Consider the following 12,560-nt stretch of genomic DNA (forward strand, 5'->3'; position numbering starts at 1 on the left):
TGAAGAGATCCTTGAGAAATAGCATGAGGGTGGATTCTAAATCCTCTTTCACTTTTGTAGTTGTTATGCCCCTAGTCAGGACTCAAGCTAGTGTGCCTCCTACTCGATGCATGCCCAACGTCTCATACCAATCCTCAACCTCCTCTACAGGCCCGTCCACATCTCAATCCACAATTTGGAGCAACAAGAGAAGCAGAATGCTTTTTTTCTTTTTATAGAGCGATACCTATAATTTGAAATTACAACTCACACACTCAACTCCATGAAGTGGAGCATCCCAAGGGGGCATGGCCATCATATAGAATGCTTTATTAGCAGCATGTGAAGGGGTAGGGAGTGGACACTTGGTGTCCATTCCTCATAATACCTATGACCCCATGGCGGCCGGCAAATGCGGGGAGCCATTGGGGAGTATGAGAGAATGGACACTTAGTGTCCATTCCCGACTGTCAAGAGTCGTTGGGAGGCAGGCCACGATCGTCACATGTTGTTGCACACTTGTTCTGGCCGGGCTTCTGCTGCACCTGCGAATTCGCCTTGATGCATGTTGGGTACAAGCTGGAACAATAGGTACAGTTCAACAGAGAGGGTGATGGATTAAGGGTGGATTATGGTTACTAATGTGGCTTAAAATCAATGGCAATGATTGAGAAGAGCTTGATCGATTAATTACAACTGCTAACACGGCTGGGAATCATTTGCAATGATTAAGAGGCTACTGCTCGATTATTTCGGTTGCTGACCTATCGTCAATCGGTCGACTGTAGCAAAGATTCCACTCCAGAATTGACAGTTGATGAAGGGCCAAGATCCTCTGCCCACCAACCAACGACCTTGACGGGGTAGGGAATGGTCCCGTGGACCATTCCCTGTAATGCTTGTGACCCCTTGGCGATCGGCAGAGGCCGGGAGCCATGGGGGAGCAAGCATTGCAGGAAATGGTCACCACTAGACCATTCCCGGTCGTCACAGTCGGGGGGAGGGGGGCCAGATATCACTGGATTATGCATGCTGATGTGGCGGCTGCACAGGCTGCAGATTACGATTGCTGATGTGTCATAAGTTGTGTGCGCTGACCTGAAGTGCCTTGATTGGCTTGCAACGTACACAGATTACGTGTGCTGACATGGTGGGCATCCATTGACTGCACATTAGGATTCCGGCTCAGAAGCGACAGTGAATGGATGGCCAAGATGCACTACCCCGACCCCCGACTGTGACGGAAAATAAAGGACCTGAGAGAGAACTACTGAATTTGCGTTGAGCAAGGTATCGCCCTATTTGTAGTAACCTGTGACACTAAAAAACACCTCTTTCTTTTATCCCACTTAATCATGATTTCTTCAAGATATCCGTGATGGAAACTTCAATCTCTCGCAAATAGTCCTAGCATGCAACATGGGAAGTCCTTCCACAATTTTCCAAGGGAAAAGTTCACCATAAGGAAGTTATTTCTGTCCAAGAGGCAAAAGAATGTCTCAACTCTCAGCGTAGCCTTGGTCTGTTCAGAAATTCAAGACACTAGTATGGCCGGCCGCCTTCGGCAACCTCTCTCTCTGTCTCTGTCTCTCCCTCTTTTGGAATCTAGCCTTCATCTCGCAGCTTGCGCCACGTGTAAAGGAGACTACCCTCCACATTATTATGTTAAGTAGATTTGGTTGACAGGAGTGTGACATGGAAAATTCTACTTGGACTTTGTAAGAAAATAATGTAAACATGGGCAAAAATATAGTTTAATCTGAAAAATCTCATGTTAATAATTGGCTTGAAGGGATATGCGAGGTTTTGGGATAAAAGGGTTTTCTGGACATTGGGGGGGGGTGTGGCCAAAATGACCCATGAGACCAAAAGAGAGAGAGGATTACACCAGCTTTGATGAATGATCTCTGCAATGAACACATGTTGAGTGCTCCCTCCCAATGTTCCCAATACTCATTTTTCTAAACAGATAGAGAACATTGGGTTGGGCTATTGACAATTTACGGGTGTTTTTCCAAAACATTGTTTTTGCTTTTAATTATAGCTAAACTATGCAAAAATTTGCAGTTTTCCCAAACTGCAAATGTTCAGAGAAAACTGCAAATTTCAATTTCTCAGGTAAAAACCAGATCCTAGCAATTGCATTGTAGCTGTTTACAGGATTTCTGTGAAGACTGTGCGTCACTCCCATCCTGGAGAATTCATCTGGTTTCATACATGAGAAAATGACAATCTTCAAGATGATCTTGGCAATGCTGGAACTCACCCGTCTATCTGCTTAACCATTCGTTCGACACAATATTTGCTGCGCAACGCAACACAATATTCTTGTGCATGTGTGCCTGCTCGGATAAAGGCATAATGCAACCATTTCCTCATTGCTGGCTTCTTGAACTGTTCTTGGTGATATTTGATTACTTCAGTAGCGGCTCACTTACATCCTGCGGCAAAGTTAGGCGACCCACAGCCTTTTTTGCCTGCATACACAATGTGACAACAAATGAGGACACCACTTTTGAAAGCTTGGGCTTAAGGGGAGGATTGTTGGTTTAACAAAAGACATTTTCATCATAATGAAAAGAACAAGAGGCCGGCTTGCCTCTTTCGTCCAATCTGATGCCCATGTGATGGCTATTAGCGCAATCAATTGTACTACAGCACCGCTGTTTATCCCTAACCAAAGGCCCTGTCACAAAAGACCAAAACAGGAGAAGTAGAGTAGAGCAGCCATATTAGAGATACTTAGTTGAAAAATAGCGGGGAATGTTGCAAATCTCGCCATTTTTTCATAATGTGAAAATTGAATCAAAATTTCAAAAAAAAAAAATTGAACAATATCGATATTGATATTTTTTAAATTTATCTCGATGCCCTATTTTAAGAAAATTCACATTTTGCTGCAGCTTGAGGCATTCAAGACACACATGGACCCAATAATGGTACGCTTTTCAACAAATCACAAACGGACACATAAGCAAGATTCCCAGCATATTCCAAAATTTTGTCTCTAAATTGGGGGTCGATACGTTTCCCTTGTGGAGCATGTCTCACAATTGGCTCCTTTACCCTAGAAACAATGTGAAAAGTTTTTCCTCTTACAAAAGATAGCATATGCATACCTCAGCCTTGATGTGGAAGACAAAGGCCAAAACAAAAGCAACCGGCAAGCCCACACCATAGTAAGAAGCTAAATTGATGTATGCGCCCCCTTTCTGCCACCCGCAGCCTCTGGCAATCCCTATCAAATAGAACTGCAATAGTAAGAAAATTTCATGACCCACAATTACAGCCAAGGCAGATAAAAAAATAAAATGAAAGAATAAATGATAACTATAGACATGATATGTGCCTGAAAGAAGTCCTTGGATGCTGTCCAGCATGCTATAGACAGCAAGGATCGGCATCATTTTGGCAATGTACACGATGGCCTCCTCATCCTTGCTATAGAGTTTTCCAAGTTCATTGCGCAAGGATACGAAAAATATAGACACCAGAATGGCTTCAAAAGAGGCAACGCCTGCGGAGACATACACTGCTCGCCTTGCCGCATCCGGTCGCCCCCCACCCAGCTCATTTGCTACCCTTGTACTGAAGGCATCCACATTCAGTCACAAATCACCCTAACTAACCGACTCCGGCACCATTCAAACACCCTACCGACCTTGCCATTGCACCTAGTCCTGATGGAACCATAAAAGCAAATACAGCACAATTATAGCTGCAAAAAAAAGGCTTACTCAGAGATGAAAAATGTAAAATAAATTTCCTTGGTTAACTAAATGTCGCACAGCTTACCATATCGAAATGACTGAGGTTTCAAGCTCCGGGTTCGGTAACCAGCCTGAAATAATTATAAGAGCTTCATAGGACCACCATTCCAAGCTGAAGCATAGTAAAGAGTGATTGCAATCAGTTCTTTACTACATCCAAAAAGAGTAATAATGACCTCATTGCAATGCGGTGTGTTAAAATCCAAATTACCACATCATTAAAGCGGATGGTATTGCAAGCTTGAGAAAACCCTTCAGATCATGAAATGCTTTGAGAGAAAAAGGGGCTCGTGTTTGTTCACAAGAGGTTGCCCACCGCACATATGAACCAAGAAGCAACATGTTTATGAAGGTTGAGATACTAGTTGCCAAAGCTGCCCCTCGGCTCTCTAGTCCCATCGTAAAGACAAGGGCATAGCATAGCGGTACATGGCAGCACACTGTGCATGTAAAGCAGACAACAACAGGAATAACAATGCTTTGCGCCTGCATAAATCTCATAAGAGGAAATGTTGTTGAATATGTAAACAAGGTGGGTATCAGCCAAAGTGTATATTCTCCTGCCTGTCTTGAAATGGCCGCATCTTGACCAAGACCCAATAAAATGTACTTCATGTTTGCCCAAAGAATGGCCAAAGGTATACTACATGCATATAGGATAATCAAGCCTCTCTGCAGATGTAAACCAACTATCTGGTATTGTTGTGCCCCATATGCTTGACCACATAATGTATCCAATGCAGAGGCCAGTCCTAGCTACATCCAGTGCAAAATACAAATGGGTACTTTGTTCTCGATTGAAAGATGTTGCAGTAAAGTTAAGTCAAAAGCTTCATTGTCCATTGACAAACTTTCAACTGGTAGGAATTGTAGCAACATATGAAGTGCCAACAATGAACAGCATACAGAGTTACATTACAGAATATCATTCAAAACTCCAGAAGGCCGCATTCAATAGTTACAAAATCGGAACGCAGAACGCGGAACAGAAACAGGCATGCATTGCGATTCCCTGTTACGGACACTCACGTCTAAACAATGGAAAGGGGATTCGGAATGGGAAGTTGCAAGGGAAATGGGGAGCAAAATGTCAAAATGCTCTCTCTCTCTCTCTCTCTCTCTCTCTCTCTCTCACACCCCCACACAAAAACAAACAAGGAGAACGCTACAATGATACACACATGCAGACATTAGTTAGGCCATTTGAGGTCGTTGTAATGAACAAGGGGACGTACCAGCAGACTAAGACCAGTGACATTGGTGATGGAGGAGGCAAGAGAGGCACCAGAGAGAGCGAGCTCGCTGATGTGGCCAACAAACATGACGGAGATGGTGGGCACAGTGAACGAAAGAACGTTGATGAGAATCATAGGAATGGCAAGCTCCACTTGCCGCCTTAGCTCCACCTGCATCCACGACCAAGTTCCAGCAAATCCTGCTCTCGCCATCTTAGTTGAGCTCTGCTCTCCCCCTCCCCTCTCTCTCTCTCTCTCTCTCTCTCTCTCTCTCTCTCTCTCTATATATATATATATATATATATACACACACCAACGCAACAGTATAACTGTGCATTAATGTTAAAAGTCAAGGCAATAGTAATACTAAAATCCAGTTTCATAGGCTTTTACACTGCCTATTAAACTGGATTTTAGTATTACTACTGCCTTGACTTTTAAAACTTAACAACACCCTATGAAAACTTAACAAAATTGGAATCCAGTTTTCATAGGCGATCTTATTAGTTTTTGAGCGTGAGTTTCTTCGTCTTTGATCCCATTGCCTCCCCCTCTTAAATATAGGTGTTACTTAGTCTTGAGGGGGTGGAGCGATTGCACCTTGAAATCTCTTCAATGTGTATTTAGCCTCACGTACGAGGGTTGCATTTGTGGTAACTTTTTGGCCTGTCCAAAGGACAAAGGTTATAGAGATCACTTTTCTTTTTGCTAACTAAAATAGGAAAAAGATTGAATTATATTTTTAAGCATTTTTTGACATGTCAAAAATGTTGATTGGTTGAAATAAGATAGGGGGTACTCATTGAAATGAATTGTGTAAATCTAATGATGGACATGTTTTGAGTTTTGAAATATGAAATGAACTCTCATATATCAAGAAAAAGATTTTGAGTTGCTCAATGCCTTTGGAAGCATAAAACGTTGACAGCCTCACATATTAAATGATAAAACCTTAGAGGCTCCACAAATCCCAAGAGTCACCTAGGTTTTCATTTTGAAATTTGTGTTACCCATCTTTTCATTTTGAGAATTTGGTTCACCCTTTGAAACTTGAAACTTGAAGTAATAGACTAAAGTTGTCATTTTTGTTAGTTAAAACTTTATAGAAGTAATTTATCATTTGGGGCTTTAACCTTTAAAGATTTTTAATTTTTTTTAAAGATTTTAAAGCTAAGTTTAGAACTTAAAGATGTAGAACTTTTAAAGTAAGGTTTTCGATGATCCAATGAGCACCTAGAGTTTGTTTTTTACCATTATGAGTTTTTGGTGATGCCCTTTGGGTTAACCAATGCTCCAGCTACGTTCATGACACTCATGGATAGTGTCTTGAGACCATACTTGGAAAAGTTTGTTATCGTTTTCCTCGATGACATTCTTGTATATAGTGCATCTGAGGAAGAGCACTTAGTACATTTGAAACAAGTGTTTCATTTGTTATGCCAAAATCAGTTATATGCCAAGGAATCCAAATGTGATTTCCTCAAGGAGGAAATTCACTACTTGGGGCATGTTATTTCGGCTGCAGGGTTACACATGGATCAATCCAAGGTGGATGCCATTCGGAGGTGGCCCTCTCCCAAAAATTTGGAAGAGCTCCATATTTTTTTAGGCTTTGCAGGTTTTTATCGTCGATTCGTTAAAAACTATGCCCATATTGTTGTTCCCATGACAGATCAACTGAAAGCCAAGGGCAAGACCTTTCAGTGGGGATTAGAACAACAGCAAAGTTTTGACAAACTTAAGGACACATTAGCCACAACTCCTGTTTTGGCTATTGTGGATCCCTTAAAGCCATTCGTTTTGGAAACGGATGCTAGTAACAGTGCGATTGGAGCAGTCCTTCTGCAGGAGGGAAGGCCAATTGCATTTGAAAGCAAGAAGCTGGATTCAGCACAGCAGAATTACTTTGCTTACGAACGAGAGCTCTATGAAATAGTGTCTGCTTTAAAGACATGGCGACATTATTTGTATGGTGCACAGTTCGAGATTGTGTTTGACCATGAAAGCATTAAGTGGTTCACACAACAAAGTGGTTTGAAGGGTCACAAAGCCAGGTGGGCTGAGATTCTTCAGGAGTATGATGCCAAGCTACGATATCGCAAAGGGCGGTACAATGTAGTGGCTGATGCTCTCAGCCGAATGCCAGAGATCAACTCTCTCCTTTTCACGGAATTGCGGAGTGAGTTTTTGGAATCTCTCAAAGGTAAGTGCGAGCATGATACTGCCTACTCCAAGGTGTGGAGCTATGTTAGAAAGAGGGATCCTTCTCACTCCAATGTTGGTAGTGGTTTTGTTTCCTCCACACCCAGTTCTCCTCTTTCGAGTGATGAACTGCAGAGATGGAAGAATTTTTCCATAGATGATGAGTACCTACTCCACAAGGGGAGAGTGTGTGTACCGATGGACGCGGACATTCGGCGCCAAATTCTTTATGAATGTCACGATAGTCCAAGTGCAGGGCACCCAGGAATTAAGAAAACTTATGCACTCGTAAGACGACAATTTTACTGGCCAAGTTTGCATGGGTATGTTCAAGACTATGTCTTGCATTGCCAAAAATGTCAAGTTAATAAAGCAGAGCGCCTGAAAGCAGGAGGACTCTTACATCCTTTAGAGATTCCCAATGGTAAATGGGAAAGTATCTCCATGGATTTTATTGTGGGTTTACCAACCACTATTCGAGGACATGACTCGGTATGCGTGGTCGTAGACCGGTTGACTAAACTTTGTCGGTTTATTCCAACCAAGTCAACCATTAAGACTCTAGAATTAGCTAAGTTATTTGTGGACAATCTTTACAGGTTGTATGGATTGCCAGGTAACATTGTGAGTGATCGTGATCCCAAGTTTAACAGTCATTTTTGGAGGGTTGTTTTTAAACGATTGGGTACACAACTTAATTTAAGTACGACTGATCACCCTGAAACAGATGGTCAGACGGAACGAGTCAACCAAGTGCTAGAGGATATGCTACGAGCATACGTTAGCAAGAAGCAATCAGATTGGGAGGATTATCTTCCTATTCTTGAGTTTACATATAATAGTGCTAAGCATGTTACAACTGGTTTTAGTCCATTCATGCTTATGTATGGTTTTCAACCTAGATCACCAGTGACGGTGGGGTTGGCAACTAAGAAGCTCCAACAGGTCAAGGAGTTTCTCCAAGATCATATGGACATGCTGAGACTTGCTCGTCAAAATGTTCGACAAGCACAGGATCGGTATAAGAAGTATGCTGATGAGAAACGTCGGCAAGTTACCTTCACGGAAGGGGAAGAGGTATTTTTGTGTGTGCCAGAGCATTCAGAAAGTCTGAAGACTGGGCCTACACCCAAATTATCTCCAGACGATGCACGCCAACTCGGTGGTGAAGGTACCTTGATTCGTGTTATCAAGATTCTTATCGGGCTGCACCATTTGTCGGAAAATTTCAAGTTCCTCTGGCGTAGTGCATACGATGCAAACCCGCTCGTTGGCAACTCCAACTTGATAGATGCTTTCAAGAGCATCATCGGCTGCAGACTTGCTCGTTATTTTCACGCTACTCTTTGTTTTGGATTGACGTTCGCTTTCGAATTCAGCGTTTTTTCCCATCAAAGGCGTAATTCTACGGTTAATTATCGCAACCTGCTACAAGCTCGTTGGAATTCAGGTATTCTCCTTTCTTTTCTCGCACAGTACGTCGACATCATGGATTCGGACATAGATATGCATCATGCATTTGATTTCGAGCAGTCCGCACCCATTTCGTCTGTCGATGCCACGCGGACGGTTCCTCTCACGGAGAGTAATCGTGCCACAACGGCGACAGACGATGCATATGAGTTGCATGGGTATGTTCAAGACTATGTCTTGCATTGCCAAAAATGTCAAGTTAATAAAGCAGAGCGCCTGAAAGCAGGAGAACTCTTACATCCTTTAGAGATTCCCAATGGTAAATGGGAAAGTATCTCCATGGATTTTATTGTGGTTTACCAACCACTATTCGAGGACATGACTTGGTATGCGTGGTCGTAGACCGGTTGACTAAACTTTGTCGGTTTATTGCAACCAAGTCAACCATTAAGACTCCAGAATTAGATAAGTTATTTGTGGACAATCTTTACAGGTTGTATGGATTGCCAAGTAACATTGTGAATGATCGTGATCCCAAGTTTAACAGTCATTTTTGGAGGGCTGTTTTTAAACGATTGGGTACACAACTTAATTTAAGTAGATTGATCACCCTGAAACAGATGGTCAGATGGAACGAGTCAACCAAGTGCTAGAGGATATGCTACGAGCATACGTTAGCAAGAAGCAATCAGATTGGGAGGATTATCTTCCTATTCTTGAGTTTGCATATAATAGTGCTAAGCATGTTACAACTGGTTTTAGTCCATTCATGCTTATGTATGGTTTTCAACCTAGATCACCAGTGACTGTGGGGTTGGCAACTAAGAAGCTCCAACAGGTCAAGGAGTTTCTCCAAGATCATATGGACATGCTGAGACTTGCTCGTCAAAATGTTCGACAAGCACAGGATCGGTATAAGAAGTATGCTGATGAGAAACGTCGGCAAGTTACCTTCACGGAAGGGGAAGAGGTATTTTTGTGTGTGCCAGAGCATTTAGAAAGTCTGAAGACTGGGCCTACACCCAAATTGTCTCCACGTTATTGTGGGCCATTCAAGATACTCAAGCGAGTTGGAGATAGGGCCTACAAACTTGAGTTACCTGCGCACACTCATGTCCATCCGGTATTTCATGTAAGTCGTTTACGTAAACGCTTGCATGGGGACGACAATGTTATCGGCCACCAGATATTGGTTGATTTCACTGAACCTCCCACTCAACCGCATGAACCTGAACGCATTTTAGATTTTCATGAACTCCGTACTCGTCATCATATACGTAGTCAAGCTTTAGTCAAGTGGAAAGATCGCCCTGAAGAGGGTGCCACTTGGGAAAACATTATTGTTCTTAAGAAGAAGTTCCCCACTTTTGTTTTCGAGGACAAAAACGCTTCGCCAAGAGGGGAGTAATGTCAGGCCAAGGGCCAACCAAGGGGTCACGGACTCGGCCAAGGGCCGGCTGCCAGTGGGAAGGGGTCCGAAAGTGGCTAGGAGCCTATTAAAGGGAGGTTGGGCAAATGGACCGGGACCTGGCAGTCCTTTGGTTTTAGAGTCAGTTTGCTTTTGTATGCAGAGGTCTACTTTATGATTTTTCGTTTAGCCATTGAGGACATCGTAGGGCTCGGTGAGCTCAGAATTTCATTCTGAGGTCATCTCGGTTATCGTTCGGCTTCAACAAAGTTCTGCGCAGGCCATTTTCGACTACGTGGTCTCAGCGGGTGTAGATCCGACTCTGCAAATTTGGGGTTTTCGGCCTACGACTGCAGGTGCTGAGGATATCGACACTCCCAGAGTGTTGATTTGTGGCTGTCTACACATCGAAGGACGGCTCACAGTTCTTGGAGGCGTGTCACATACAACACGGACGCATCTACACACAGACTGTAGGCGACATCCACTAGTTCATCAGGTAGCTTGTGTTTGCTGCTTGATATTCCAGATTTCATCCTGACATTGCAGGTACTTCCACATGGGATGTATTGTCAGAGATGATGTATGTCTATTGAGGGTTTGCTGGCTGTGAGTCACGCAGCAAACAACTGCCGCAGCGGTTACAGCATACAGTGGGAAATTTGTGGATGTATGACTTTGTGGGAAGTCTATGTACTGTCAGATTTACTGCAGCCTTTGTTGAGGGTCGAGTGAGGTTTTATTGAGCTGGGGGATTCTCGAATGTTGAGATCCTTTCGGTGATACAGGTCTTGGAGCGATCCCTCGAGCACCCTTATATAGGCAGCTAGGATGTATTGACTGTGAGTTAGACAGTTGGGATTGCATCTTTGCTTTACTGCCGTTGAGGCATTGTCGCAGTCTATGCTTACAGGACAGTCTGAGATAGTACAGGTGCAAGACAGGTTTACCCACAGCTTACAGTGTTAGAGAGACAATGGTTTTTTGAGCTATTTTTTGGTCTGTTTTTAGTACACCAGAGCCATTTTACAAAGGAGACTCTGCCAAAATTTCTGCAGAATCTGAAGCTTTCTTGGTTCATTTGATAGGTTGATATTGGTTCAGAGGTTAGTTTACAGGGGAAACTCTGCCGAATTTTTCCCAGGAAAGTAAACTACTGTGAAGCGTAGCTATGGCTGGATCACAGGACACTGCTCTTTACAATATCAAGAAGCTGGATGGAACCAATTTTCCATTGTGGAAGAAACAGATTTGGTACGTGTTGGTGCAAAAGAAGCAGATAAAGCCTATAAAGCTCAAAGGGATAAAACCAGAAGATATGGATGTAGATGAATGGAGCGAAATGGATGAATTGGCACTTTCTACCATTATGCTGACTTTGGCAGAAAGTGTTTACTTCAATGTAGCAGACGCGATGTCGGCTTATCAAGCATGGTTAAAGCTGAGTTGTCTTTATGAGAAGCAGAGTGCAGCTTCACATGTATATTGGCTTAAGAATCTTGTTGACTTGAAGATGAAAGAAGGGACACCTATGTCCAATCATCTGAATGAATTCAACACAATCTATAGTCAGTTGTCAGCTCAAGGTGTCAAGTTTGATGAACCTGTTAGAGCTATGTTCCTGTTGATCACATTGCCGGAAAGTTGGGACACTTTTCGCACAGCTTTGAGTAATTCTGCACCTCCAGATGGTTTGAACATAGCAGGTGTAGAAGAAAGTCTGCTTACTGAAGAAACCAATAGAAAGACAATGGACAAAGGCAAAGGAACAGCCTTAGTTGTCAGGGGAAGGACCAAAGAAAAGTACAAAGGTTGAAAGAGGAATCACTCTCGTAGCAAGTCAAGAGTGACATAGAATGCTACCATTGTGGCAAGAAGGGTCACATGAAAAGAGACTGCAGAGAATGGAAAGTAGAAAAAGGCAAAGAGAAAGCTGAAGACCATGGTGAGAAGAACAAGTCCTCAGTGAAGATTCAAGAAATAAATGTGACAAACACTGTTGCAGAGGATGACAGTCTAGTGTCAGGAGACATGTACTTCTTGAAGAATACAATGGACTCAACTCTTCTTACAGCATCTAATGGAAATGCACTGAGTGACTGGATTATAGACTCAGGGGCATCACTTCATGTGTCTCCAAACAAGGAGTGGTTTACCTCTTATGTGACCACTAAAGATCATGTTCGGCTAGGCAATGGGCAGACATGTGAGATCTTAGGTGTTGGAGATGTACAATTGAAGTTTCAGAATGGCTCTTCTTTCACGCTGAAGAATGTGAGACATGTTCCCGCAATTACAAAGAGCTTGATTAGCACAGGTTTACTTGATGATGCTGGCTACGTCACCACTTTTGGACAGAACATGTGGAAGATATCCAAGGGTTCTATGACAGTAGCACATGGAGTAAAGTCTGGAGGACTTTACATGATTTATGTATCAAATGTCTCTAAAAATGTAATCAATGTAACCGAACAGCCGATCGTTTCTTTGTGGCATAGCCGGTTAGGACATATGTCCAAGAAGGGAATGGAAATCTTGTCTCGTTCTGGTTAT

General features: G+C 42.9%; 1 protein-coding gene across 4 annotated transcripts; it reads right to left on the reverse strand.

The window, feature by feature from the left end:
- Positions 1-1,729: 1,729 nt before the first annotated feature.
- LOC147460782 (protein DETOXIFICATION 16-like) lies at positions 1,730-5,261 on the reverse strand. Of its 4 annotated transcripts, none has more exons than XM_086508485.1 (8): positions 4,985-5,261; positions 3,961-4,235; positions 3,775-3,861; positions 3,641-3,697; positions 3,329-3,567; positions 3,099-3,217; positions 2,579-2,665; positions 1,730-2,456 (listed from the first exon to the last, which is right to left on the reverse strand). In XM_086508485.1, exons 1-8 carry the CDS (start codon positions 5,195-5,197, stop codon positions 2,394-2,396), a joined length of 1,140 nt encoding a protein of 379 aa, XP_086364611.1. In that variant the 5' UTR covers positions 5,198-5,261; the 3' UTR covers positions 1,730-2,393. The 4 variants fall into 4 exon arrangements, with proteins under 4 accessions (XP_086364611.1, XP_086364609.1, XP_086364610.1 ...); XM_086508483.1 differs by having other exon boundaries at positions 3,961-4,505; XM_086508484.1 differs by having other exon boundaries at positions 1,730-2,453; positions 2,575-2,665; positions 3,961-4,505.
- Positions 5,262-12,560: the final 7,299 nt, after the last annotated feature.

This window comes from Adiantum capillus-veneris, chromosome 3 (assembly GCF_014529385.1).
Source record: "Adiantum capillus-veneris isolate H3 chromosome 3, ASM1452938v2, whole genome shotgun sequence".
In the NCBI taxonomy this organism is placed as follows: domain Eukaryota; kingdom Viridiplantae; phylum Streptophyta; class Polypodiopsida; order Polypodiales; family Pteridaceae; genus Adiantum; species Adiantum capillus-veneris.

Bases quoted from the DNA above. Each gene is read 5' to 3' on its own strand.
- LOC147460782 (XM_086508483.1), bottom strand. From the start codon at position 5,197: ATGGCGAGAGCAGGATTTGCTGGAACTTGGTCGTGGATGCAGGTGGAG. The intron at 3,698-3,774 runs GTAAGCTGTGCG...TTTTTTTTGCAG, and splicing joins ACCTCAGTCATTTCGATATG to CTATAATTGTGCTGTATTTG. The intron at 3,218-3,328 runs GCACATATCATG...TCTATTTGATAG, and splicing joins CATCCAAGGACTTCTTTCAG to GGATTGCCAGAGGCTGCGGG.